Source organism: Ranitomeya imitator, chromosome 4 (assembly GCF_032444005.1).
Source record: "Ranitomeya imitator isolate aRanImi1 chromosome 4, aRanImi1.pri, whole genome shotgun sequence".
In the NCBI taxonomy this organism is placed as follows: Eukaryota; Metazoa; Chordata; class Amphibia; order Anura; family Dendrobatidae; genus Ranitomeya; species Ranitomeya imitator.
This window is the reverse complement of record NC_091285.1, coordinates 414,104,885-414,132,719: the sequence shown is the minus strand read 5'-3', so window position 1 is coordinate 414,132,719 and position 27,835 is coordinate 414,104,885. Positions and strand designations below refer to the sequence as shown.

The following is a 27,835-nucleotide window of genomic DNA, read 5'->3' as shown; positions in this document are numbered from 1 at the left end:
CGGTGTTGGCCGGTCATCCTGGAATCTTTGGTACCAGAGAGTTAGTGGCTAGATCCTTTTGGTGGCCATCTCTGTCGCGGGATGTGCGTTCTTTTGTGCAGTCCTGTGGGATTTGTGCTCGGGCTAAGCCCTGCTGTTCTCGTGCCAGTGGGTTGCTTTTGCCCTTGCCGGTCCCGAAGAGGCCTTGGACACATATCTCTATGGATTTTATTTCAGATCTTCCCGTCTCTCAAAAGATGTCAGTCATTTGGGTGGTCTGTGATCGCTTCTCTAAGATGGTCCACTTGGTACCCTTGTCTAAATTACCTTCCTCCTCTGATTTGGTGCCATTGTTCTTCCAGCATGTGGTTCGTTTACATGGCATTCCAGAGAATATCATTTCTGACAGAGGTTCCCAGTTTGTTTCGAGGTTTTGGCGAGCCTTTTGTGGTAGGATGGGCATTGACTTGTCTTTTTCCTCGGCTTTCCATCCTCAGACTAATGACCAGACCGAACGAACCAACCAGACCTTGGAAACATATCTGAGATGCTTTGTTTCTGCTGATCAGGATGACTGGGTGTCCTTTTTGCCTTTGGCTGAGTTCGCCCTTAATAATCGGGCCAGCTCGGCTACCTTGGTTTCGCCGTTTTTCTGCAACTCTGGGTTCCATCCTCGTTTCTCTTCAGGGCAGGTTGAGTCTTCGGACTGTCCTGGTGTGGATACTGTGGTGGACAGGTTGCAGCAGATTTGGACTCATGTAGTGGACAATTTGACCTTGTCCCAGGAGAAGGCTCAACGTTTCGCTAATCGCAGACGCTGTGTGGGTCCCCGACTTCGTGTTGGGGATTTGGTTTGGTTATCTTCTCGTCATATTCCTATGAAGGTTTCCTCTCCTAAGTTTAAACCTCGTTTCATTGGTCCGTATAGGATTTCTGAGGTTCTTAATCCTGTGTCTTTTCGTCTGACCCTTCCAGATTCTTTTTCCATACATAACGTATTCCATAGGTCATTGTTGCAGAGATACGTGGCACCTATGGTTCCATCTGTTGATCCTCCTGCCCCGGTTTTGGTGGAGGGGGAGTTGGAGTATATTGTGGAGAAGATTTTGGATTCTCGTGTTTCAAGACGGAAATTCCAGTATCTGGTTAAGTGGAAGGGTTATGCTCAGGAAGATAATTCCTGGGTCTTTGCCTCTGATGTCCATGCTCCCGATCTTGTTCGTGCCTTTCATATGGCTCATCCTGGTCGTCCTGGGGGCTCTGGTGAGGGTTCGGTGACCCCTCCTCAAGGGGGGGTACTGTTGTGAATTCTGTGGCAGAGCTCCCTCCTGTAGTCACAAGTGGTACTTCGGCTGATTCTCTCTGTGAGCTTCCGTTGGTGGAGGAAAGTGGTACTGCGGCTTCTGAGTTTCCTTCCTCAGGTGATGTGGTGAAGTCGTTAGGTGCTGCTCTATTTAACTCCACCTAGTGCTTTGATCCTGGCCTCCAGTCAATGTTCTAGTATTGGACCTGTTTCCTCCTGGATCGTTCCTGTGGCCTGCTGCTCTGCATAGCTAAGTTCTGCTTTGCTATTTTGTTTGCTGTTTTTTTCTGTCCAGCTTGTCTATTTGTTTTTTCCTGCTTGCTGGAAGCTCTGGGACGCAGAGGGTGCACCTCCGTGCCGTTAGTTCGGTACGGAGGGTCTTTTTGCCCCCTTTGCGTGGTTTTTGTAGGGTTTTGTGTTGACCGCAAAGTTACCTTTCCTATCCTCGCTCTGTTCGGAAAGTCGGGCCTCACTTTGCTAAATCTATTTCATCTCTACGTTTGTCTTTTCATCTTAACTCACAGTCATTATATGTGGGGGCTGCCTTTTCCTTTGGGGTATTTCTCTGAGGCAAGGTAGGCTTATTTTCTATCTTCAGGCTAGCTAGTTTCTCAGGCTGTGCCGAGTTGCATAGGAAGCGTTAGGCGCAATCCACGGCTGCCTCTAGTGTGGTTGGAGAGGATTAGGGATTGCGGTCAGCAGAGTTCCCACGTCTCAGAGCTCGTTCTTTGTTTTTGGGTTATTGTCAGTTCACTGTATGTGCTCTGACCTCTATGTCCATTGTGGTACTGAATTACCTTATCATAACAGGTAGCACTACAACACACAGGCGCTAGTGGTAGGCAACGATTTCCACCTGCAAAGGGAACTCTGGAAGTGCCCATCGGACCGGCCGGTCTCAGATAGCCCTGTTAAGCGTGCTCTGGATTGAGGATCCTGAAGTCTACAGTAAAGAGGTAAAGAGACTGCAACCTTGTGTCCTCGTTATTGACTGCACCTCTCCCCATCGCCATCTACATCACTGGGAAGCCCTGCGGACATACTTCACCTGTGGGAAGGTATACCATCCAGCTGCCATTCCATCACCCCAGGGGACCCCACAGCAGCGTCGGTCACTCTGACCGAACACCACAGGTGGCGTCACGAATCCCTGATAGACTGTACCACCTTTATTGGACGCCCCTTCTCAGGGTCGTGGACCGGGTCTAGCCATCGTGACAGCCTCAGAACCGAACCAGAGAGGCCCGGTACCGAGAACTCGTGGCCCTGTGTCTGGGGGTGCTCCAACTTGGCGTCACGAACAGGATCGTACTTAAGCCTGAGAAGCAGGTCATGTGTGCCTTGGAACTGTGATTGAATTGTGCATGAACTGTGATCTGTTGCAAAGACTGTGTATTGCTATTTGCCGCAAGATTCCCGCCAAAACCGCCGCCATTGCCGCGCCACGAGGAGCGCAGGAGAAGAAGAAGGGTGTGGAAGTGGGCGTGAGCAAGCTGAAGAGCACGAAAAGTAATGGCCGCCCTGTCTAAATATTTCTGTACTTTGAGGACGTGTCCGTCAGCAGCCGAGATCCGCCTCCTGATCCTCAGTGGAGGGCGGAGACAAAGAAAATGAAACCGCCCACGAAGGAGAGAGCGGGAAAAGGACAAAGAGGGAGAAGAAGTGAGTCACGTGGAGGACGCCATGACAAGCCGCCCGAGACCGGAGAGTGGGGTCGGAGCCGAGGACTCCCCCAGCTACCCAGAGAAATACCGCGGCTAGGCGTCACCTGTTGGCCCCGACTTCCTGCAGGTTGGAGTGGACGAGCTCAGCGATCGACTCCGGCGGACGCAGCTGAGCACTGAGGCCGGGTGGAAGGAGATCGTCACCGGGGGCCTCACCAGACGTCTGTCGGCAGCCTCGTCTGGTCCGGAGCAAAAAGTAAGTTCCAGCGCTCCGAAGCCAGAAAGCAAGGCCGTGCCGAAAAGCGAGATACTGCAAACAGAGATGACGACGCTATAGCGCAAGGCCCCGCAGTCAGCGTTCCAGATCCCAGCGGAGACGGAGCAGGCCGGCACCGGAGGGACCGCATCTGAAGCAGGTATGAAGAACGACCCTGCCCCAGTGACAGAAGACCTACTGATAAGCTCTGTAGCAGCGCCACCTGCTGCCATGACTAAGACTAACTCTGAACTGACAAATCCTAATACTACTACCACAGTGGGCATTATTGCCGCTACTGAAGCTACTACCGAAATTGACATTCGAACCCAGATGATACCTGAAAGACTGATTAGTGACATTGACACCGCATCGGATGAGAGGTCGAACACAGATCTTTCCAGGCCGGGAAGTGTTCGCTACCAACGGATGCCTTGCTATCTACCGTCGCGAGAATAAACCTCGGAAGCCCGCAAATGTATATAGTTAACTCTTTATCTTCAAACTGCTACTTTAAACCCGTCCAGGGTTATTTCTTAAAGGGATCCCTTTGTTGACCCGGGATCCCTACTGTTTTACATTTCTCTTTTTATTTCCTTTTGTACAAGTTTATCATTGTTTTCAAAGACTGCTGGATCATGAACAGTGAATGATTCCAAAACTGTTCTGTACATAGTTTGCACCTTCTTAAAGGCGCCCCCTACTGGTATTACAAAAGAAAGAAGACTTTGCGAAGATAATGCTTTTGGACATGACGCAGAAGGTCTTGCTTTCATTGGACTTGCAGACAGAGAGAATCTGCACTACCTCCTAGAGACTCAGCTCCCTCCTAAAGGGAATGTTTACATGTTGCCTTAGAAAAGGTTGAAATGTTGATAATGTTGAAATTTAGAAAAGTTTGATAATGTTGATAGAGATTGAGGACAGGAAAGATTGAAAGTGAACCCGTAGGGGTTAGAGAGAGAGTCCTCCTGAGAACCGTAGAACGACAGTTGGTTGCTGAAAGAGAGACAATGACAGTAGGCCCAGCCCGGGAGCTAGGCGGTCCTGCATTGGTGAAGCTAGAAAGGAAAGAAAAGTTGAGTTATTGTTATAGTATTTTATAGTAGGCCTTTAGTGGGTTCAGCTTATGCGCCCTTAAAGGAAAAGTTAAATTATTGTTCAGAATTTGCACTTAGTAGAATACCCGGCTGGGTAATGAGAGTTATTTATAGTACGTAGAATAGGATGTTATTTAAAAATATTTAACCTTGTTTTGTTTGTAACATTCAAGTGTCCTCACCTCCCATAAAGGGAAGCATTGTTCTATTAACTTGTTTTAAGCATTTCAAAAATTTGTATGTCTTTTGCTGAAATGTATTGTTGTTCTTCTTCCCAGTCCAGGAGTACTGGATTTAACCGGGGGGGAGTGCAGCGCCCCAGAGATCTGGTCGTTGCAGTATGACACTCTGCCGCTAAGGGGAGTGATGGTATGTCTGATGGCACGGAAGGAATTCTACTGACCAGGTATCACCAGCACACATTACACTTCACACTCCGGCCACCAGGGGGAGAAAAAGGCTTTATTTATTGGGCCACACCTCACACTGGTAAAACTAGGGGTTGGATAGGAAGTTAGTCAGAAGCTGACTGGGTTGGATTCAGGCAACATCCCGTGGCAGGGGGTGTTGCAGGGAGAAGACACAGGGGGGTCCCTGTCAGGCGTGGGAACCTGGCAGGTGCCTAGCGAACAGAGCAGAACGTAACAGAACCGCGCCTGCACACCCCGCGGCGGTATCCTAAGAGAGAGACACGAAGGGAAGGATATTGTGGAACAGTGAGAAATGAGATCAAGCACAAAGGAGAACCAGTAGGAGTCGTGCCGTGAGACCGAGGCAACATCCTACTGAGGCGCGGAGCCGGTGGCCGGAACACCGCGGGAGTAACTGACTCTAGGCCTTACTTCAAACTCCGCAGGACAGTTAATTATAGGTTGGCTATCTACCTTAAATTTCCTACGAAGACATAGGGGGCAACGCGTGGAGAGGGGCGTCTCTAGGGTCCCGGAAGAGCTCCGAGCCTTCCCGTCATACGGGTGCGTCCTAGCCATAACATACTGGGGGACGAGAAACTAGTAACATCTGGAACAAGCGAGAGAGAATTAGAAAGAACGAACGAAAACAGCAGTTGTGAGGACTATTCCGAATGCTCAGCAGGGTAGCACTACAACACACAGGCGCTAGTGGTAGGCACTGATTTCCACCTGCAAAGGGAACTCTGGAAGTGCCCATCGGACCGGCCGGTCTCAGATAGCCCTGTTAAGCGTGCTCTGGATTGAGGATCCTGAAGTCTACAGTAAAGAGGTAAAGAGACTGCAACCTTGTGTCCTCGTTATTGACTGCACCTCTCCCCATCGCCATCTACATCACTGGGAAGCCCTGGGGACATACTTCACCTGTGGGAAGGTATACCATCCAGCTGCCATTCCATCACCCCAGCAGACCCCACAGCAGCGTCGGTCACCCTGACCGAACACCACAGGTGGCGTCACGAATCCCTGATAGACTGTACCACCTTTATTGGACGCCCCTTAGCAGGGTTGCGGACCGGGTCTAGCCACCGTGACAGAGAGGCCCGGTACCGAGAACTCGTGGCCCTGTGTCTGGGGGCGCTCCAGTGGGACTGTGGAAGGTTCGAGGGTTGGAGGCGGAGCAGGGGTGGAGCCTGGGTAGAGTCTCAAGGGGGCCCGAAAAATTTGCCAGTAAGGGGCCCCGAAATTCCTGGTGGCAGCCCTGATAGGGGCAGTCGGACATAATGTGGCCTCTGAAGTACAGTGGAAGATGGACATTGACCCATATAGACGGAAGGTGGTGTCAGGTCCCGGGTACACTACCGAGGTGGATGAGAAATCCCTGAGACTCAGTGGGCTTTGGGGTAGTCCAGGAGCTAGCAACAGGATTGAAGAGGAGTTGTGCTTGTACCTGCCTAATGAACTTGACTGTCTAGTAAATGTTTGACTGTTACGAAGAACTTGGTTTCCCGTGCATTGTGTGCGGTGGCTCCTGAGGACTGAAGCCTGGAGGTCACGGCACTGTCGGCACCCAAGGGAACGAAAGATTGCACCCACACCCTACAGCATGCTGGGACTGGGACCCCCCTTTGTCTGTAAGAAAACAGATCGAAATTGGACAGAAGCTCGGTCACCACTAACCGCTCTGTGTGACTTTACACAAGCGTCATAAAAAATTCTCTTTTTATTTAAGTCAGTTGAAAAAAAAATGCCCCAGTTTTATGGACTCTCCAGGAATTTTGGAACCTCGGCATCAGAGCATAACTTGAAGCTCCTGGGTCCTGGTGCAGGGAAGCTTGGGCCCCTCAGTCACCAACGCCGCGGTGCCACAGTACTACTGGTACTGTAATACTACAGCACAGTGGCATATATGCTAAAACACACACAGGCATGGATACCCTATCTGCAACATGATAGGCAGGGGAGACAGTGACTGGGAGGGGAACTGGAGGGAGATATAGTGACAGAGAGGAGGAGGAGGAGGGGGATGACTGTGAGGTGGGATGGGGGAGGGAGAAACTCAGAGATGGGGCTGGTTTGGTAATGGAAAGCATTACTGAGAAGAGATGAGATGGGATGCAGTGCAGAGAGCGGGCTCAGCACACTGAGGGGCTCAGCATGGATATGGACTGGTAAGTGATGCCGCCTTCCTTCATGTCCTCCTCACATGTGTGGGTATCCGTCAGGACTTTACTTGTTTTACCTTATAGTGCGCTATCTATGACTTACCAGGATTTGTATACGTGTGTGTGTATATACATGTGTGTGGGTATATACATATGTGTGTGCACATTCCCATCCTTGCTGCATTCTACAATTTCCATAGCTGATGTGGGTTCTACAGCTGTGTTCATATACAGACACCTACCTCTTCCATGCATGATGTGGGTTCTGCAGCTGTGTACATATACAGACACCTACCTCTTCCATGCATGATGTGGGTTCTGCAGCTGTGTACATATACAGACACCTCTTCCATGCATGATGTGGGTTCTGCAGCTGTGTACATATACAGACACCTCTTCCATGCATGATGTGGGTTCTGCAGCTGTGTACATATACAGACACCTCTTCCATGCATGATGTGGGTTCTGCAGCTGTGTACATATACAGACACCTCTTCCATGCATGATGTGGGTTCTGCAGCTGTGTACCTATACAGACACCTACCTCTTCCATGCATGATGTGGGTTCTGCAGCTGTGTACATATACAGACACCTACCTCTTCCATGCATGATGTGGGTTCTGCAGCTGTGTACATATACAGACACCTCTTCCATGCATGATGTAGGTTCTGCAGCTGTGTACATATACAGACACCTCTTCCATGCATGATGTAGGTTCTGCAGCTGTGTACATATACAGACACCTCTTCCATGCATGATGTGGGTTCTGCAGCTGTGTACATATACAGACACCTCTTCCATGCATGATGTGGGTTTTGCAGCTGTGTACATGTACAGACACCTCTTCCATGCATGATGTGGGTTCTGCAGCTGTGTACATATACAGACACCTCTTCCATGCATGATGTGGGTTCTGCAGCTGTGTTCATATACAGACACCTCTTCCATGCATGATGTGGGTTCTGCAGCTGTGTACATATACAGACACCTACCTCTTCCATGCATGATGTGGGTTCTGCAGCTGTGTACATATACAGACACCTACCTCTTCCATGCATGATGTGGGTTCTGCAGCTGTGTACATGTACAGACACCTCTTCCATGCATGATGTGGGTTCTGCAGCTGTGTACCTATACAGACACCTCTTCCATGCATGATGTGGGTTCTGCAGCTGTGTACATATACAGACACCTCTTCCATGCATGATGTGGGTTCTGCAGCTGTGTACATATACAGACACCTACCTCTTCCATGCATGATGTGGGTTCTGCAGCTGTGTACCTATACAGACACCTCTTCCATGCATGATGTGGGTTCTGCAGCTGTGTACATGTACAGACACCTCTTCCATGCAGGGTTGTGGGTTCTGCAGCTGTGTACATATACAGACACCTCTTCCATGCAGGGTTGTGGGTTCTGCAGCTGTGTACATATACAGACACCTCTTCCATGCATGGTGGGTTCTGCAGCTGTGTACATATACAGACACCTCTTCCATGCATGATGTGGGTTCTGCAGCTGTGTACATATACAGACACCTACCTCTTCCATGCATGATGTGGGTTCTGCAGCTGTGTACATATACAGACACCTACCTCTTCCATGCATGATGTGGGTTCTGCAGCTGTGTACATATACAGACACCTCTTCCATGCATGATGTGGGATCTGCAGCTGTGTACATATACAGACACCTCTTCCATGCATGATGTGGGTTCTGCAGCTGTGTACATATACAGACACCTCTTCCATGCATGATGTGGGTTCTGCAGCTGTGTACATATACAGACACCTCTTCCATGCAGGGTTGTGGGTTCTGCAGCTGTGTACATATACAGACACCTCTTCCATGCATGATGTGGGTTCTGCAGCTGTGTACATATACAGACACCTACCTCTTCCATGCATGATGTGGGTTCTGCAGCTGTGTACATATACAGACACCTACCTCTTCCATGCATGATGTGGGTTCTGCAGCTGTGTACATATACAGACACCTCTTCCATGCATGATGTGGGTTCTGCAGCTGTGTACATATACAGACACCTACCTCTTCCATGCATGATGTGGGTTCTGCAGCTGTGTACATATACAGACACCTCTTCCATGCATGATGTGGGTTCTGCAGCTGTGTACATGTACAGACACCTCTTCCATGCATGATGTGGGTTCTGCAGCTGTGTACATATACAGACACCTCTTCCATGCATGATGTGGGTTCTGCAGCTGTGTACATGTACAGACACCTCTTCCATGCATGATGTGGGTTCTGCAGCTGTGTACATATACAGACACCACTTCCATGCATTATGTGGGTTCTGCAGCTGTGTACATATACAGACACCTACCTCTTCCATGCATGATGTGGGTTCTGCAGCTGTGTACATATACAGACACCTACCTCTTCCATGCATGATGTGGGTTCTGCAGCTGTGTACATATACAGACACCTCTTCCATGCATGATGTGGGTTCTGCAGCTGTGTACATGTACAGACACCTCTTCCATGCATGATGTGGGTTCTGCAGCTGTGTACATATACAGACACCTCTTCCATGCATGATGTGGGTTCTGCAGCTGTGTACATGTACAGACACCTCTTCCATGCATGATGTGGGTTCTGCAGCTGTGTACATATACAGACACCACTTCCATGCATGATGTGGGTTCTGCAGCTGTGTACCTATACAGACACCTCTTCCATGCATGATGTGGGTTCTGCAGCTGTGTACATATACAGACACCTCTTCCATGCATGATGTGGGTTCTGCAGCTGTGTACCTATACAGACACCTCTTCCATGCATGATGTGGGTTCTGCAGCTGTGTACATATACAGACACCTCTTCCATGCATGATGTGGGTTCTGCAGCTGTGTACATATACAGACACCTACCTCTTCCATGCATGATGTGGGTTCTGCAGCTGTGTACCTATACAGACACCTCTTCCATGCATGATGTGGGTTCTGCAGCTGTGTACATGTACAGACACCTCTTCCATGCAGGGTTGTGGGTTCTGCAGCTGTGTACATATACAGACACCTCTTCCATGCAGGGTTGTGGGTTCTGCAGCTGTGTACATATACAGACACCTCTTCCATGCATGGTGGGTTCTGCAGCTGTGTACATATACAGACACCTCTTCCATGCATGATGTGGGTTCTGCAGCTGTGTACATATACAGACACCTACCTCTTCCATGCATGATGTGGGTTCTGCAGCTGTGTACATATACAGACACCTACCTCTTCCATGCATGATGTGGGTTCTGCAGCTGTGTACATATACAGACACCTCTTCCATGCATGATGTGGGATCTGCAGCTGTGTACATATACAGACACCTCTTCCATGCATGATGTGGGTTCTGCAGCTGTGTACATATACAGACACCTCTTCCATGCAGGGTTGTGGGTTCTGCAGCTGTGTACATATACAGACACCTCTTCCATGCATGATGTGGGTTCTGCAGCTGTGTACATATACAGACACCTACCTCTTCCATGCATGATGTGGGTTCTGCAGCTGTGTACATATACAGACACCTACCTCTTCCATGCATGATGTGGGTTCTGCAGCTGTGTACATATACAGACACCTCTTCCATGCATGATGTGGGTTCTGCAGCTGTGTACATATACAGACACCTACCTCTTCCATGCATGATGTGGGTTCTGCAGCTGTGTACATATACAGACACCTCTTCCATGCATGATGTGGGTTCTGCAGCTGTGTACATGTACAGACACCTCTTCCATGCATGATGTGGGTTCTGCAGCTGTGTACATATACAGACACCTCTTCCATGCATGATGTGGGTTCTGCAGCTGTGTACATGTACAGACACCTCTTCCATGCATGATGTGGGTTCTGCAGCTGTGTACATATACAGACACCTCTTCCATGCATGATGTAGGTTCTGCAGCTGTGTACATATACAGACACCTCTTCCATGCATGATGTAGGTTCTGCAGCTGTGTACATATACAGACACCTCTTCCATGCATGATGTGGGTTCTGCAGCTGTGTACATATACAGACACCTCTTCCATGCATGATGTGGGTTCTGCAGCTGTGTACATATACAGACACCTCTTCCATGCATGATGTGGGTTCTGCATCTGTGTACATATACAGACACCTCTTCCATGCATGATGTGGGTTCTGCAGCTGTGTACATATACAGACACCTCTTCCATGCATGATGTGGGTTCTGCAGCTGTGTACATATACAGACACCTCTTCCATGCATGATGTGGGTTCTGCATCTGTGTACATGTACAGACACCTCTTCCATGCATGATGTGGGTTCTGCAGCTGTGTACATATACAGACACCTCTTCCATGCATGATGTGGGTTCTGCAGCTGTGTACCTATACAGACACCTCTTCCATGCATGATGTGGGTTTTGCAGCTGTGTACCTATACAGACACCTCTTCCATGCATGATGTGGGTTCTGCAGCTGTGTACATATACAGACACCACTTCCATGCATGATGTGGGTTCTGCAGCTGTGTACATATACAGACACCTCTTCCATGCATGATGTGGGTTCTGCAGCTGTGTACATGTACAGACACCTCTTCCATGCATGATGTGGGTTCTGCAGCTGTGTACCTATACAGACACCTCTTCCATGCATGATGTGGGTTCTGCAGCTGTGTACATATACAGACACCTCTTCCATGCATGATGTGGGTTCTGCAGCTGTGTACATATACAGACACCTCTTCCATGCATGATGTGGGTTCTGCAGCTGTGTACATATACAGACACCTCTTCCATGCATGATGTGGGTTCTGCAGCTGTGTACATATACAGACACCTCTTCCATGCATGATGTGGGTTCTGCAGCTGTGTACATATACAGACACCTCTTCCATGCACAGCACAAGAGCCTTAGTTGTGTGTGTGGTCCTACTAGTGAGCTGGCTGTGTCTCACATAGACTGCGCTCTTCTGCCTCACATTTTGAAGAACATACTGGCCATAGCCATAATGATCTCTCATGCTACATATGCGATCACGACGACGGGTGATGCTAATTAGTCATTTTGCAGAACCGACTGATCTTAACTGTTAAAATCGTTTAAAAACGTTCGTTACAGCCACTAATTGTATCTGAAAATTCGACAAGTAATAAATGATAATGATGCGTGGCTAACACGGTACAAAGATATATATCTTTCCTGTATCAATGATGCATTGACCATGCTACTGGTGGATTCTCGATATATAATGATACCAGTACAATTTGCACATTTTTTTTCTAATATATACAATAATATATACTATATACTAAAAGTGCCCTGCTACTAGGAAATAAATGGCTTTCTCCATAAATCACTATGGCTATGCGAGGCATTACTGGTGTATACATAGCACTACGTTTATTGTACACTCTGTACATGTTAACCCATTTGATAAAGCGCTGCGGAATATGTTGGCGCTATATAAATAAAAATTATTATTATTATTTGATACGTTGGCAAATTAACTCACAAATTCATTTGCCAATGTTAGTCTGTCTGACAGGTTACACGATGTATCCTTACACGACGCTGCTACACTCGACACAGATGCTTTATATTTTCCTGCAATTTACGATGATGATGATGTTTTAGTAAAATGCTGCAATTTACTAGAACTGAGCATCCTCAGCTACATATGGATTCCCAATAAACAAGGATGAAATTATTCATTTGCCCATTTAGATGACCAAGAAGTGGGCACTTACTGTAGAGCAAATATGACATTATCAGTCATGTAGTAGCTGTTGTTTTGGTAGGTGCATTAGTGGACCATTGTACCGCTGCAGTGGTGGACAAATTACTCTAGATGTTCGGAGACTGTAAATCTATCAGTTTTGTGGCACAGCAAAACAGAATCAACGTCCCTAAAAGAAAGATGCTAGTGGGAAATTTCACCGGTTCCGTGGATTTGTCAGCCCCATGGGCATGTGTATTTGCTCCATCCTAGGGTAAATTGTAATTCTTTCACCTTGCCTCTGTATTACCTATGAAGGTCATGCACAAGTATACAACCACTTCAGCTTTGAGAACCGACCTATGCAGCTATTCATGATACATAATTCTCACGTTGGTGCACTTCCATCTTTTGGCTTTTCTGGAGCTCAGATCCAAGTGATCTAGACTCTTGGTTGGCTGTCGGTGATCTAGACTCTTTGTCGTCTCGTAAACCCTGTCATTCCTGACATCTCTCTGACATGTGGAAAGAGATGGAAAACAAACTCTATAGTGAATGTAGTCCAGAGTATCAGCTACAGTATATGATTTAATTTAGTACAGACTGAACATTTTTATTTTTTTATTTTTATTGCAGGAGCTCAGTTGTCTCGAGGCCATTATGTCTCCACTACCTTGGGCTCCTATGAGCAAAAAAATCAGGGCTTGGATATCGAAACTTGTATTGCATATTAAAGGATACTCCATGATGCATGGAATTCATGCCATATTGGGATGCAGCCATATTGAACCATGTTGTTTTATTTTCTAAAATCTATTTTTATTGATATCAACATAACCCGACATAATACTCTGATGAAACACAAGTCATATGCTCAAGGATGGAGTGAACATAAATGTAATAAAATGCCAAAGCATAGATTTAGAAATAGGAAATTTATCCTGACAGTACAGCTAAGAGTAACTAAGGCCGGAGTCACAGATGTGAGAAACACGTCCGTGTCTCGCATGTGAAAAGGAAGCTCTGGCGCCAGCACTCCAGAGTAGAACGTGCGGCTCCATGTGTTGCTATGCGGCCGCACGCTCCGCTCCCAAGTGCCGGCGCCAGAGCTTGCTATTCACATGCGAGACACGGACGTGTTTCTCGCATGTGTGACTCTGGCCTTAAGAGAGCTAAGAATAATCGTATGCTGCGTCGGTAAAGCAAACGATTCTGTGAAATGAACGATTGTTCATTTCAGCTGATCACCTACCGTTCAGAAGGCCAATAAGCAGGTTAGATTTTTTTGGCTGATCGTAAGCACTTGCTTGAAAAAAAATCAAATGCATAGGGATGCCGATTAAGATGTTTTATTATTCATCATTGAACAACCGGTTGTCCGACTGATGAGCGACTGTCAGCCCATTTCCTTCACGTCATTATGGGCACCTTTACACTAATCTATAAAGACACAAAATACACAAAACTTAAGTGGTAAAGATTCCGTATATACTCTGTTTCAGCGCCTTTGATGATGCCGAATACACAAGGATGGATGTTGTGGGTGAGAATGCGGGAGAGGTAGAACCACTTAAAATTTGAAAGAAAACCTGACTCTAGTATTCTCTAGAATAGAGCATTGTTCCCATGAACTAGTGGGCATAATTGGACCTGAAAGTAGTTTCTCCCAAGACTCTCACTGAAACAAAGTCACTTGAGCAGAGACCATTAACATGAAACTAAAATTGCGCATACACTTTAGATAGCATTCACAGGTATCTCCTGACTTGTCCACACAACAAAGCTCAGGTAAAGGCCCTGTACACATCAGATGTGGCCAAAAGCTATCTCCCTAGATTCTTCCATACACAGGAGCCCTCAGCTCAGCCAACTCACACATCTATAATGAGAGGGGGTAGACAGAATTATCTATTAGTTATCTATTAGTATTAAAATACACACTGATAAGGCTTGTATGATATGCCAGTCACACAGTTCATGCAATGCACCATGATGGCTAAAGGTTTCATTAGATTAGGTTTGGCCTGCAGAGGCAAATCTAGGTTTTCTGGCACACGAGGCAAAAAGTCACTTAGGAGCCCCCTCATATACACAGGTTAGACATTTGGAGTGATCATCATGTGACCACTCATAAGCAAATTTATACTTAGGGTACCGTCACACTATACGATTTACCTACGATCACGACCAGCGATATGACCTGGCCGTGATCGTAGGTAAATCGTAGTGTGGTCGCTGGGGAGCTGTCACACAGACAGCTCTCCAGCGACCAACGATGCCGAGGTACCCGGGTAACCAGGGTAAACATCGGGTTACTAAGCGCAGGACCGCGCTTAGTAACCCGATGTTTACCCTGGTTACCAGCGTAAAAAAAAACAAACAGCACATACTTACATTTTGGTGTCCATCAGGTCCCTTGCCGTCTGCTTCCCGCACTGTGACTGCCAGCCGTAAAGTGAAAGTGAAAGCACAGCACAGCGGTGACGTCACCGCTGTGCTCTGCTTTCACTTTACGGGAGGCAGTCACTGTCCAGTGTATGAAAAGTATGAAAATCACATGGGTGATCACGTGATGACTGCTAGAACCAGCAATCAGAGCAGAATCCTGACAGAGAGTGTATTACACACGTTCAGGATTTGACATGCTACAGTGCTTAATTTTTTATAATTAATGTTCTTAGGCTACGTTCACATTTGCGTTGTGCTCCGCTGCGTCGGCGACGCAACGCACAACGCAAATAAAAACGCACCAAAATGCACGCAAAAACGCTGCGTTTTGCGACGCATGCGTAGTTTTTTGCCGAAATTTGGACGCAAGAAAAATGCAACTTGTTGCGTTTTCTGCGCCCGACGCTTGCGGGAAAAAAACCGCATGCGTCGCACAACGCATGTCCATGCGTCCCCCATGTTAAATATAGGGGCGCATGACGCATACGTCGCTGCAGCGTTTCCCGACGCTGCGCCGGGAAACGCTAATGTGAACGTAGCCTTAACATAAATACTGATGTGGCAACTTGTCAGATGGCACAGTACTTTACTAGTGTAGCCATATGTCATGCTATTTGACAAGTTGTGGATAGTGGCATATGTACTGGATCAGATCCAAGCACAGCAATACACCACCAGAACTACCAATATTAAAGAAATATAGCTTCACAATCACCATCAGTGCAGAAATACATAATCAGAACTACAATCAGAACAGGAATACATCACTAGAAGCACCATCAGTACAGGAATGCATCACCAGAACCTCCAAAAGAACATAAATACATCACCAGAACTACGATCAATACATGAATTCTTCACCAGTATCACCATCAGTACATGAATACAGCACCAAGCTTAGTACAGCAATCAGTTATAATGTCAGGTAAGCCGCATATACAATAGTATTGCATGCACCTACAATTCCCAGTATGCCTTTAGCATACTATATGTAAGGAGATATACAGAGATGGGATGAGAGGTACTGTATGTAAGGAGATACTGGCAGTTGTTGTTAACAGCCATCATCAAACTATACAGGACCCACTGTACTGATGAGACACAGTCACGATTTTTATTTTTATTTACTTTATAAGTGACATCTCTGATTGGAGTCCTTGTCTTTCTTTGCTTCTCCATCTTGTTCAGATGCCATGATAACTTTTCACATCCACAGCTTCTCTCTGCAGACGTTTCTTTTCTCCAGTCTTTTGCTGCACATTCTGACTCAGTGCCCTTAGAAATAACAGCATCGTTATAATGCTCCTGTATAAAAAATATTTGCCCACTCTGTGCCCCTGAATATTCACCCCTCACAGTCCTCCCTGCATAAAATAGGACACCCACACTATCCCTCCTATAGTACATGATCTCTACACTGCTCTCTCCAATAAAATGTTGCCTCCACAATATTTTCCTTTCTATACTGAGCTTCCTCTTCTCCCTGTTCCACCTATACTGCCCAGTCTCTATATTGTACCCCGTCATCACACTCCTTCTCAAATGCTGTGCCCTTACCCAATCTCTATACTGTGGCCCCTCACACTTTTCTCCCCCCATACTGTCCCTCAGATTTTTCTTCCTCATGTTGCCCCCTCACACATTTCTCCCTCTATACTGTCCCTTCACATTTTCTACCTACTGTCTTCCTCACACTTTCCCCCTTCACCCATACTGTCTGCTCACACATAAACCTCTGCCCTCACCCCATACTGTTTCCTCACACATTTCCCTTCAGTTTGACAAACCGACTCTCAGAACTGCTGAATCCACACTTGGGAAGCTCCATGGTCCGCCTCATTAGGCGGCCTGACAGCAACCCCCTGCCAGTTGCGCCTCTCTTCCAACTTACCTATAGACAGTAAAGCTTGCCATACACATTAGGTGTTTGTCTGCTGAACAGTGTCGTTCAGCCAACAGCCATCTTAGCTGACTCTCCCATACACAGGAGGACATGCGCAATGGATGCCTCGACCATCAGGTGGTGGCTTATCTCCCAGAGAACAAATCTCAAATTCAAGGTACATATTATCTGTCGGGGGAGGGGTGGAGTCAGGAGACCCCCATACACATTAGACTGTTGGCTGATCTTGCTGTAATTGGCGGTGTTGGCCGGCTTTCGTCTAATGTGTATTGGGGCCTTTAGGATGAAGTCCTTACAAAGCCTACAGCTCTGCAATACTGAGTCAATGCCTGCTTTACCATAAGATATCTTTACTAGTGGATGCTAAAATATTTAAGATGATTGGTATAGGCATCGCTAGTCCATGTTCCCGCTGCAGTAAACCTCTCACTTTCTAACAGAATTATACACCTGCTCCATGCCCCTTGGCTCTCTTCAACCATTTCTAACTGTTATCTACTGACTGTAGCTGTAGGAATGTGCACAAATTCACAAATATTCACAGTCCAGTGCGCGTCAGTGTGACATTTTTTATTTGTTTTACTAATTAAACAGGCTTCAAGAATATGGTGGTCCATGTAGGTTAGCATACTGGTGTAAACATGGACTGTCCTCTTGACTGAGGTGGGGACAGGAAAGGCGGTCAACAAATCCTATCAAGAATGCAAAATCAGCAGGCTTCTTTGAGGCAACAATTGGAGATTAGTTTCAGGCTCACCAGCAGGGTATTTTTTTAAGGATTCACCTATAGTATTACAAATAGGAATGGATACTGTAAAGTTTGTACAAGAGTAATATAACATTTCAGAGATTTCATAAGAACTGAGAAATGTTTGCTGAAATATTCTAGCCTACAACATTTCAGATCTGGGCTGAAAAATATCTAATTGACTAATCACTGCTTTTGGCCTCAGGTAAGGTGAGTGTTTATACGAGTACTCTAGAAGCCAACATGAGCTGTTTAGTAGCCCAGATGATAGAAACGTGGATTAGATTACCTTGACGTGCTTGTTTGGTCAGCAGCATGCAGGAAGAGGAGAGTAAAAACCCCCATAGAAGCCGATATCGGTGGTCTCAGCCAACAGTTCAATGTTTATGGGGGCACCTGACTCTTACCCATTGATGATGTTGGGGAGGTAAGAATCTGGCATGTCCAATTTCAGATTGCAGGTCTTTTTGTTCTCGAGAAGATAAATCGCTACCGGAGGAGTCTGGCAGGACCTGGCTCATAGAGAATCCAGGAGCGCTTGGCAGAATGAGCACTCAATGTATGGAGGAGTTGGGAGAGAAGGATTAGCCAAATGGCTATCGGCTGTGTATGGGGCCCATAAGGAGCTGCCAGACACTTCTGATGACAGCTTGTGTCCAGGGAGAAACAAAAGTATTGGACATTGCAATTCAACTTGCTTAATCCTTCTCTCCCAATATCATCTGTCTGAGGAGAGTCAAAAGGCCCCCTATTACACATTACATGGTCGGCCAGGAGATTCATAAGCCAAGTAATGCATCATTAGGCTTTGCCTATACAGCACCGTCATATTTCACAGCGCTTTACTGACATTATCATCGCTGTCCCCATTGGGGCTCACAATCTAAATTCCCTATCAGTATGTCTTTGGAATATGGGAGGAAATCGGAGAACCTGGAGGAAACCCATGCAATCACAAAATGTTGTCCTTGGTGCGATTTGAACCCAGGACTGCTATCCACTGAGCAACTATGCAATACTCAATTTGTGTATACATTTCAGAAAATGTGAGAGCTGTGTAAACTATAGCTTGAAAAAAGCAAATATTTTTGATGGTGACTTTTCCATATTACAATGAAGTTGAAATTGTGATCACATGGTTTAGAGCCATTGAGAAAAGCCAAAATGGTGCATACATCGAAAGATGGCACGTGTGCATTTTAAATCAAAGCTAAAGTAGCCATCTGCAAGTCCTCACACTGAGTTATCAGAGGGAAGTGATAAAACTTCATTGAAAATTGCTGAAGTTTATGCATTATGTGATGCTAAGGTGTAGTATAAAAGGTCATTAATAGCATAATAGTATAGTCCCAGACAACCCCTTAAAGGGGAATCTCACCAGGTTATTGGCACCTAATCTGAGAGCAGCATAATATAGAGCTAGACCCCGATTCCAGCAATGTGTCACTTACTGGGCTGCTTGCTGTAGTTTTGATAAAATCACTGTGTTGCCAGCAGGAGATTATCATTAGTAGACCTGCTGCCAGGTAGTCCAGCTTATTTATGAGCTCTGTATAACTTCACACCAACCACCACTGATTGTCAGCTTTCTTCGTACACTATACATGGGCAGAAATCTGCCAGTCAGTGATGTGGGTGAGGTTATACAAAATTCAGCATTCAGAGAACCGCTAGATCTTCAGCAGACAACACAGTGATTTTATCAAAATGACAGCAAGTAGCCCAGTAATTGACACATCGCTGGAAACCGGATCGCCGCCTCAACAGATGGCGTCGCAAAAACCTGATGACACATTCCCTTTAAAAGAAAATCAATGTCCATCTAACATTTGTAGCAACTAAACAAAGCACAGTAAATATATAGAGGGAAAAAAATTGAGAAAAGGGAACTTGTTATGTTTTGTATGAATGAATAAAAACACAATGAATGGAACCGACTAAAGCACAATGTGTGGTAGCTTTTAAAACAAGTGGAATAATAGAAAGAAAGAGCTGTATTACTAATGCTTACAATAAATCCGGGTGATGCATGCGGAACGCAATGACTACCAGTTACTGTACGCTTATTTCCCAAGAAGCTGGAACTAAAAGGTAGTTAAGGGCTATTTACTAATCATTCGCGGGGCCGATCTAGGTCTGCATAAAAGCACATTCCACCTCCACCTCCTTCGCCTGAGTTACACAGTAAATATTTTTTCATTCTTGTGCTTTTCATAAACTGAATTGAAATGAGTATGAATCATAGCACTGATGGAGAACTGCATCCCACACAGCGATTTGTTTTGTGTTCCATTGTATGTAACAGGTAGGCAGCGTGACACCATATATGAGGCACGCGTACACCCACCGTGCATGTCATACCCCCAGTCACATAAAACATTAACGCATACAAGGCTGCCTGGTCCATTATTTAGCAGCCAAGTATGTTCCACACAATTGACTTCATGTTCTCGCCTGGGATCGCTCTGTTAGGATGTTCCGGAATGATTTTCCATTTAATGCAAAAAAAATAATAATAATGAGAACAGGACTTTTCATCTAGTTTCGGTGGAAACTTTTAGTACCGCTTGTGAAGAATAACCCCTGCAAAGGATTTATACCCCGAAATACAGGCGATCTTGGCTGAACAGCTGCTACACATTCAGCAATAGTTTATAATAGGATGTGTAAATGATAAGAGTCAGAATATACGCCGGCGCAAAATGACGTTATTGTATTGGAACGATAGGATTTCATAGCTATCATATATAAAAGACCACACACTAATAAATAAAAAGTTACATCTTTCCGGGGATGATGAGATATATCTACCTGTATAACCTGTTCCCTTTGATCGTTATATAACGTAAACAACACGATCAGGATAGCAAAGAAATGATTTTCCATGCCATCATAAAAACCAAAAATAACAGTTTTATCGCTGACCGAAATCGGTCTGTCCTTTTAAAAACAGGAAGCAGCTCATAAAAACGGAATGAAGCCTTACATTAAAGCAATAGGGACAATAGGTTCCCGTAGATCAAAAGTGATTTATTAGGGAGAATGCCTATAAATATATTGTTTAACTTTGTCCATAAAAGCTTTTTATTCCTGGCGAGTTTATATGTAGGTTATAAATAAGCTACAAATTCAGGGGCCATTCACAGGGTGTAATCACCTCCTAATACTAGGCAACAGAATAACAGAATATACCGGTATATACATTGTGTATGTAGATGTGTATAGACTGTATATGGAACACGTGTAAACTTTAGGAGGAATGCAGATTTTGCTCAGACACATCCTTGCAGAAATCTGGTGACCTGGTCATTGAGTCTCCAGTGAGATAAAGCTGGAATTCGCCTCTGATCCCCAGAGTACATGTAGATAGCACCTGCAGTCCATTGCTTCACTAATGTGATAATGTAAAGATAAGGGCACAATCCCTCCTTTCAAATACAATGCTTTCAGACTGATGCATTTACAACTTTAGGCCTCATTCACACTACGTGTATATATAAAAGTGTAAATAAACTGTGGAGCATTTTTATAAACTTAATCCTGCAGGGAAGTAATCATAAAAAATGCTTCAGAGCATTTTTTTGTAAGTTTAAAGGGGTATTCTCATCTCCAAGATCCTATCCCAACATATAGTAGGTGTAATAATAAGAATATTAGCAAATGCCTCCAATTAGAAATGTAGTATAGTTTTTCTGATTAGCTATGTCTCTTTCCTCATTACAGGACCTTAGGTATCTATAGTTACAACCACTGATATAGTGACAGCTAGTTGCTAGCGGTTATAACCATGGATACCTAAGGTCCTGCAATGAGGGAAGAGTCATAGCGAATCAGAAAAACTATACTACATTTCTAATTGGAGGCATTTGCTAATATTCTTATTATTACATGGAGCGCCCCCAGACGCAGGGCCGCGGGGTACTCAGTACCAGTCCTCTCTGTCTCGGTTCTAGGGTTGTCACGGTGGCTGGCCCCGGTCCGTGACCCTGCTAAGGGGCATCCAATGAAAGGTGATGCAAGTTTGTCAAGGTTTCGTGACGCCACCTGTGGTATTCGGTCAGGGTGACCGACGCTGCTTGGGGCCCACTGGGGTGGTGTTATGGCAGCTAGATGGTATACCTTCCCACAGGTGAAGTGCTTCCCCAGGGCTTCCCAGTCGTGTAGGTGGTGATGATGTGAGACGCGGTTAATAACGAGGACACAGGGTTGCAGTCTCTTTACCTTTTACTGAAGGCTTTGGGATCCGCAATCCAGAGCACTGTTAACAGGGTTGGCTGAGACCGGCCGGTCCGAAGGCACATCCAGAGTTCCCTTTGCAGGTGGAAATCGTTGCCTACCAACTAGCGCCTGTGTGTTGTAGTCCTTCCCTGCTGAGTACCACGGGATAGTCCTCACAACTCTCGTATCAGTTCTTTCTCTTCTCCATCCCCCAAGTTTATCTGGCTAGGACGCACCCGTATTACGGGTTGGCTCGGAGCTATTCTGGGACCCTAGAGACGCCCCTCTCCACGTTTGCCCCCTATGTCTGCTTAGGTGATTTAAGGTAGACAGCCAACCTGTAATCAACTGTTCCGCTGCTGTTTGAAGTAATGCTTGGAGTCAGTTACTTCCTCGGCGTTCCGGCCACCGGCTACGCACCTCAGTAGGATGTTGCCGTTTTCGGGACACGACTCCTACTGGTTCTATCTCCTTGTGCTGTGATCTCGTTTCTCACTTCTCCACAATATACTTCGCTTCGTGTCCTTTCTTAGGATGCCGCCGCAAGGTAGTGCAGGCGCGGCTCCGTCATGTTCTGTCCTTTCTGCTTGGTACCTGCCAGGAACCCACCCCTGACAGGTCCTCCCTGGAGCTCTCCCAGGCTGCGTTCTGTTCTAACTTCCTGTCCAACCCCCAGTTTTACCAGAGTGTGAGGAATGGCCTAATACATAGAGCCTTTTGCTCCCCCTGGTGGCCGGAGTGTGAAGTGTAATGTGTGACTGTGATACCTGGTCAGGTGAACTCCTTTAGTGCAATCAGACATAACATCACTCCCCTTAGTGGCAGAGCGACATTACTGCAACGACCAGGACTCTGGGGCGCTGCATTACACCTACTAAATATTGGGATAGGATCTTGGATATGGGAGTGCACTTTAGTTACACTTTAAAATAAATCTAGAATTAGCCATCAGTGTTAGGTGGCAGTCTAACTATTGACAGCCACTCCGGTAAGCTTTTATAAGCGCTGCAGCCTCTTCAATATACACAGCGGCTTGCAGGCTGGTTGGAAATTGCCTGTGCTGTAAAATTGTTAAAGTACATGATTTGCAGTGTTTTGTTAAAATGAATAGTAAACAGTGCAATATCTTGGAACAGCTGCTAAAAAATACAGTACAGGCAAGTAAAAATCAACCTGCAGTCCATGTAAGCGGAAATAGAAAGCGCTGCAGACTCCTTTAATAGATTATTAGAAGAGTTTCCGATAGTTGCCCTCCCCAAACAATCTAATATTCATGGCTAGTCAAAGGATAAAACATCAATTTTAAAATGTTGCATAACCCTTTTAATAATTGCAGAAAAATAATTTTCATTCATAAACATATATCTCCAGTTATTGTGTTAAACCTAATAAAATAGGGTTAAAGCGGGTTATTTTCTATGATGCTTTTAGTTAAGGTGGCATCGACTGCCAAGGACTCAAGAATGTTTTACCATACTTTGCTTCAATTGATCAACATTTTCAAGACCAGGATGAGACCTTTCTTGTTCACATGCAGAGGCCTATACAAACTGACATGGCTGTACTAGGCTGATGGTGTTTGCCCATCCATGGTCATTGGAGAGCCTGTCTACACAGGCCAACTGCGCTTTCCATGCACACAGAAAGATAGCAGATCTTTCTGTGCACATAGACTGTCATTGTTCTCGGCAGCACATGTCCTGTGTACATAAATTGATGTGCTGCCGAAAGCAATCATTTTTAAGCTAGATTAAAAATTATTTAAGCCAACGAACAAGTGTTGTGTTTTTATATCAACTGATTGGCAGTGTGTTTTCACTGTCCGATTATCTAGCATTCCTAGGAACACTCATTCACAATAGTTGCCAAGTGTAAATGCACAATAAAGGTGAATTTACACTTAAGGTACCGTCACACTAGACGATATCGCTAGCGATCCGTGACGTTGCAGCGTCCTCGCTAGCGATATCGTCCAGTGTGACAGGCAGCAGCGATCAGGCCCCTGCTGTGCTGTCGCTGGTCGGGGAAGAAAGTCCAGAACTTTATTTGGTCGCTGGACTCCCCGTAGACATCGCTGAATCGGCGTGTGTGACACCGATTCAGCGATGTCTTCACTGGTAACCAGGGTAAACATCGGGTAACTAAGCGCAGGGCCGCGCTTAGTAACCCGATGTTTACCCTGGTTACCATCCTAAAAGTAAAAAAAAAAAAAACACTACATACTTACCTACAGCCGTCTGTCCTCGGCGCTGTGCTCTGCACTCCTCCTGTACTGGCTGTGAGCGTCGGTCAGCCGGAAAGCAGAGCGGTGACGTCACCGCTCTGCTTTCCGGCCGCTGTGCTCACACAGACAGTACACGAGGAGTGCAGAGCACAGCGCTGGAGGACAGACGGCTGTAGGTAAGTATGTAGTGTTTGTTTTTTTTTACTTTTAGGATGGTAACCAGGGTAAACATCGGGTTACTAAGCGCGGCCCTGCGCTTAGTTACCCGATGTTTACCCTGGTTACCGGCATCGTTGGTCGCTGGAGAGCGGTCTGTGTGACAGCTCTCCAGCGACCAAACAGCGACACTGCAGCGATCCGGATCGTTGTCGGTATCGCTGCAGCGTCGCTAAGTGTGACGGTACCTTTACACTACATGGTCGAGGTAGTTAAACGACTCCTGACAGACTACTTGCAAGCTGATAGCCGGTCGTTTCATTTGTTAAGATAGGTGAGAATAGGGCAACCATCTAATGTGTAGTAGTTGTTCATCTGACTCTTGGCAGATGTCAAGAGAAAAAATGGATTGGGCATGTTGAATTTCATGCCCAAATTCTGGGCTGTTGCCCAGCCCTTTGATATCAAAGGAGATTTTCCACCTCCCTCTGTGCTTCATTAAAGAGGTTATTGAATGACATGCATCCAGCTTTACCAAAACTTAATTTTCCTCATATGCTGGAGGAACACAGTGTCATGAGTAAGGCGAGGTCAGGAGGTAAAGCAGTCGGCCAAAGGAACATTTGGCCAACAAATCTTGGAGGTGTAAGGCCACCTTTGGATATTATCTAAATTTAAACTGTAAAGTAGTGGTCAGGCCGGAACCTTGTGAAAATTGTGTAGAGCTATTTGCCATTTTTTATTACTTAAGATACTTTTCTAAATGTAACAAAAGTTAGTGCTTGTTTTGATCAAATTATTTTAGGAATCGAAAAATCTTTCCTATCCAGTATGACTTACAATATAAAATTTTGTGTTTTCTTGCATGTTTCACTGTATTGGTTTTTTTTGTCTTTCTTCACAATCTAGTTTCTGCTTCCAGAGAAGAGTAAAGCCACGGTGACGTTGCGTTTGTCTGGTAGATGTCGTTGCAAGGAGACACATCATGGGTTTATCATACTGGACACCCATAAACATTTTCCTGTTGGCATGCATACACCTAGGCCACCAGGAGGTAACACCTACAGAAAACTTCTCACTGGCAGATGAAGAATTGATTGCACCATACACTGTCTACCAAGATGATCTTGCCCCAGTGACAGAATATCCTTCTTCAATGACATCTCCGTGGAACAACAATAATGACGATCCATCTTCTGATGAAAGCCAAACGGACACAAATATGTTGTATGTTTCAACCCCTGATGTACCAGTTCTAGAATCAGACCAACTTGAGATTGATCTTTTGTTACTTGACAAGACCCATGAAACAGATGAATATGAGCAGATCGTCACTGCCAGCTACGAGCCAACAGACAAACGTGAGACAGGGCTGGCTATTGTGGAACCTCCAACAGTGCCTCTTGTGACAGACTCTTATGGATCAGCATCTCCATGGCCTGAGATCTTGTCGCCGCTACCCATTACACCTATATTTCCTACAGTTGTTAATTTATCAATAGAACCCATTTATGAGGCTGATACCTCCTTGGAAAAAGTGTTATCCCCCATTCTTGAAGAGGAACATGGACTGCTGTTACATTCAACAACTTTAAGTAGCCTTCAACCTCAGACTAATGTGTCAGCAGACCCTTTACTGCCCCATATCTGGGACATAAGTGAGCAAGAAGTCACTGATTCTTGGGTGTATAAAGATAAACCCATTGAAGTAGAGCCTTCTGAAGTGCCCACTAAGGAAGTTAACTCTGGTGAAGTAATAGCCACTGAAGATGCGCCACTTGTTATATCTGATGTAATCCAGGGAGAGATCTTGGAAGACCCTGCTGAGAAGGACGTCCATCAAACATTGGCAGACGAATCAATCTTAGGATCAACAATGACCGTAAATATTACTGGTAAGAGACTTAGACAATGCTATAAAAGAGTAAATTAAGAAATATTTGAGTAATTAAAGGAATTGTCCACCTTTTTTGGGCAATATTTATTTCTCACTTAAATGCATGCAATTGGGGCTAAAAATAATTTTTGCAATTGGGTTTGATTAAAAGTTTTTCACCGCTTGCCTACTCTAGCCTCTGTATTACAGTATCTATTGCGGACTGTAGAAAGAGTAAATGGAGTTGACCACATTATCTTTCCTTTATCAGATGCATTGGGGACATGATTTTGAGACACTTTCTGTTCTACAGGTATAACAGGTTCTTCTGGTCTTGTTAGTGCAGCTTTCCTCACAGACTGCACAGCTCTCCAGGCCATACAATGACTGCTGGTGGAGGAGCATGTGACCAGGCCTGTCCACCAGTCTTGTCCAGTTGAAAACCTCACATGTGCAAACTGCTTTGCTATTGGAAGAAACTGATGGACTGCTCTGGATATCCGTTCCTCCACCAGCAGCCATCGTATGGACAGAAGAGCTGTGCATTCCGTAGGGAAATCTGCACTATCAAGAGCAGAAGAAATTGTTCCCAAAGATGGAAAACCGCTTGAAGGCACTTTTGGCTTCATCAAAGGAAATGTTGAGTTGCATGAGCCCAGTTTAGCTTTACAAACATTTTATTTTTCCTCATACTTTATTATTATTTTTTTTTATCAGATACTCATGAAATCCCAAACTCTATGACAGACCGTATATCAAATCTGTAATATTTCACGATCTCATAAATGCCAGCATATATTATCCTAGGAACTAAGATCATTGATTCCTAATATAATCCATGAACAAAGTATTTACTTCTAACACTGGCATCTCCACCCAATACTTTCTTTTAACTGTTTCCTTTCAAGGACCCTTTGACAAGGGATTATTCTAATAGAGAGTGGAGGAAGTGAGTATTATTTGGCTATTTTATTTCCTAATCCAGACAACGCCCAAAGGCATTTTTTTAATTTAGGTGACAATTGTCTTTTATGTTGTATCCCACAAGACAAGTTTTATGACCATAGAAAAATACATTCTTACCAACAGGTTTTTTAAGGTTATGTGCACACAAAGCCTTTCAAACATTGCTGAGTTTTTGAAGCAGAAGATGCTTCAAGAGAAAACGCTGACTGCATTTTTCGTGAAGCATCTTATTTGGCAACTTTGGCTGCCGCAGACAACAATTTTTTTTAAACTGTGTGTATAAACAAGTGAGCGGCTTCCTAACAGAAGCAGCCTGAAGAATGGTCAGGTCACTTGGCGTAACAAGAAAAAAAATCAAAACGCCAAAATTACAATTTTTGGGCACCCGCAATATTGCAATAAGAGTCGATCAAAACTTTGTATCTACCCCAAAATTTTATCAATAAAAACTTCAGCTCAGGGCACAAAAAATAAGCCCTCACCCAGACCCAGATCACAAAAAATGAAAATGCTATGGGTCTGGGAAAATGGCGATAGAAGCAAATTTTTATTTCTTACAAATTTCGTACATTTTTTTTTTACCAGATAAATTTAAAAAAAAAAACCCTATACATATTAGATATCTGCGTACTCGTACTAACCTGGAGAATCAGATTTCCAGGTCAGTTTTACCATATAGCAAATATCGTAACTAAAATAAAACAAAAACTA

At 45.2% G+C, this 27,835-nt stretch overlaps 1 protein-coding gene across 1 annotated transcript in view; it reads left to right on the top strand.

The window, feature by feature from the left end:
• Positions 1-6,759: 6,759 nt before the first annotated feature.
• PRRT4 (proline rich transmembrane protein 4) overlaps positions 6,760-27,835 on the top strand; it is an 84,937-nt gene continuing 63,861 nt past the window's right edge. The window contains exons 1-2 of the mRNA XM_069765433.1: positions 6,760-6,883; positions 25,192-26,177. Of these exons, the coding sequence (XP_069621534.1) occupies positions 25,268-26,177 (910 nt within the window). The 5' untranslated portion in view covers positions 6,760-6,883; positions 25,192-25,267. The remainder of the gene's footprint in view (positions 6,884-25,191; positions 26,178-27,835) is intronic.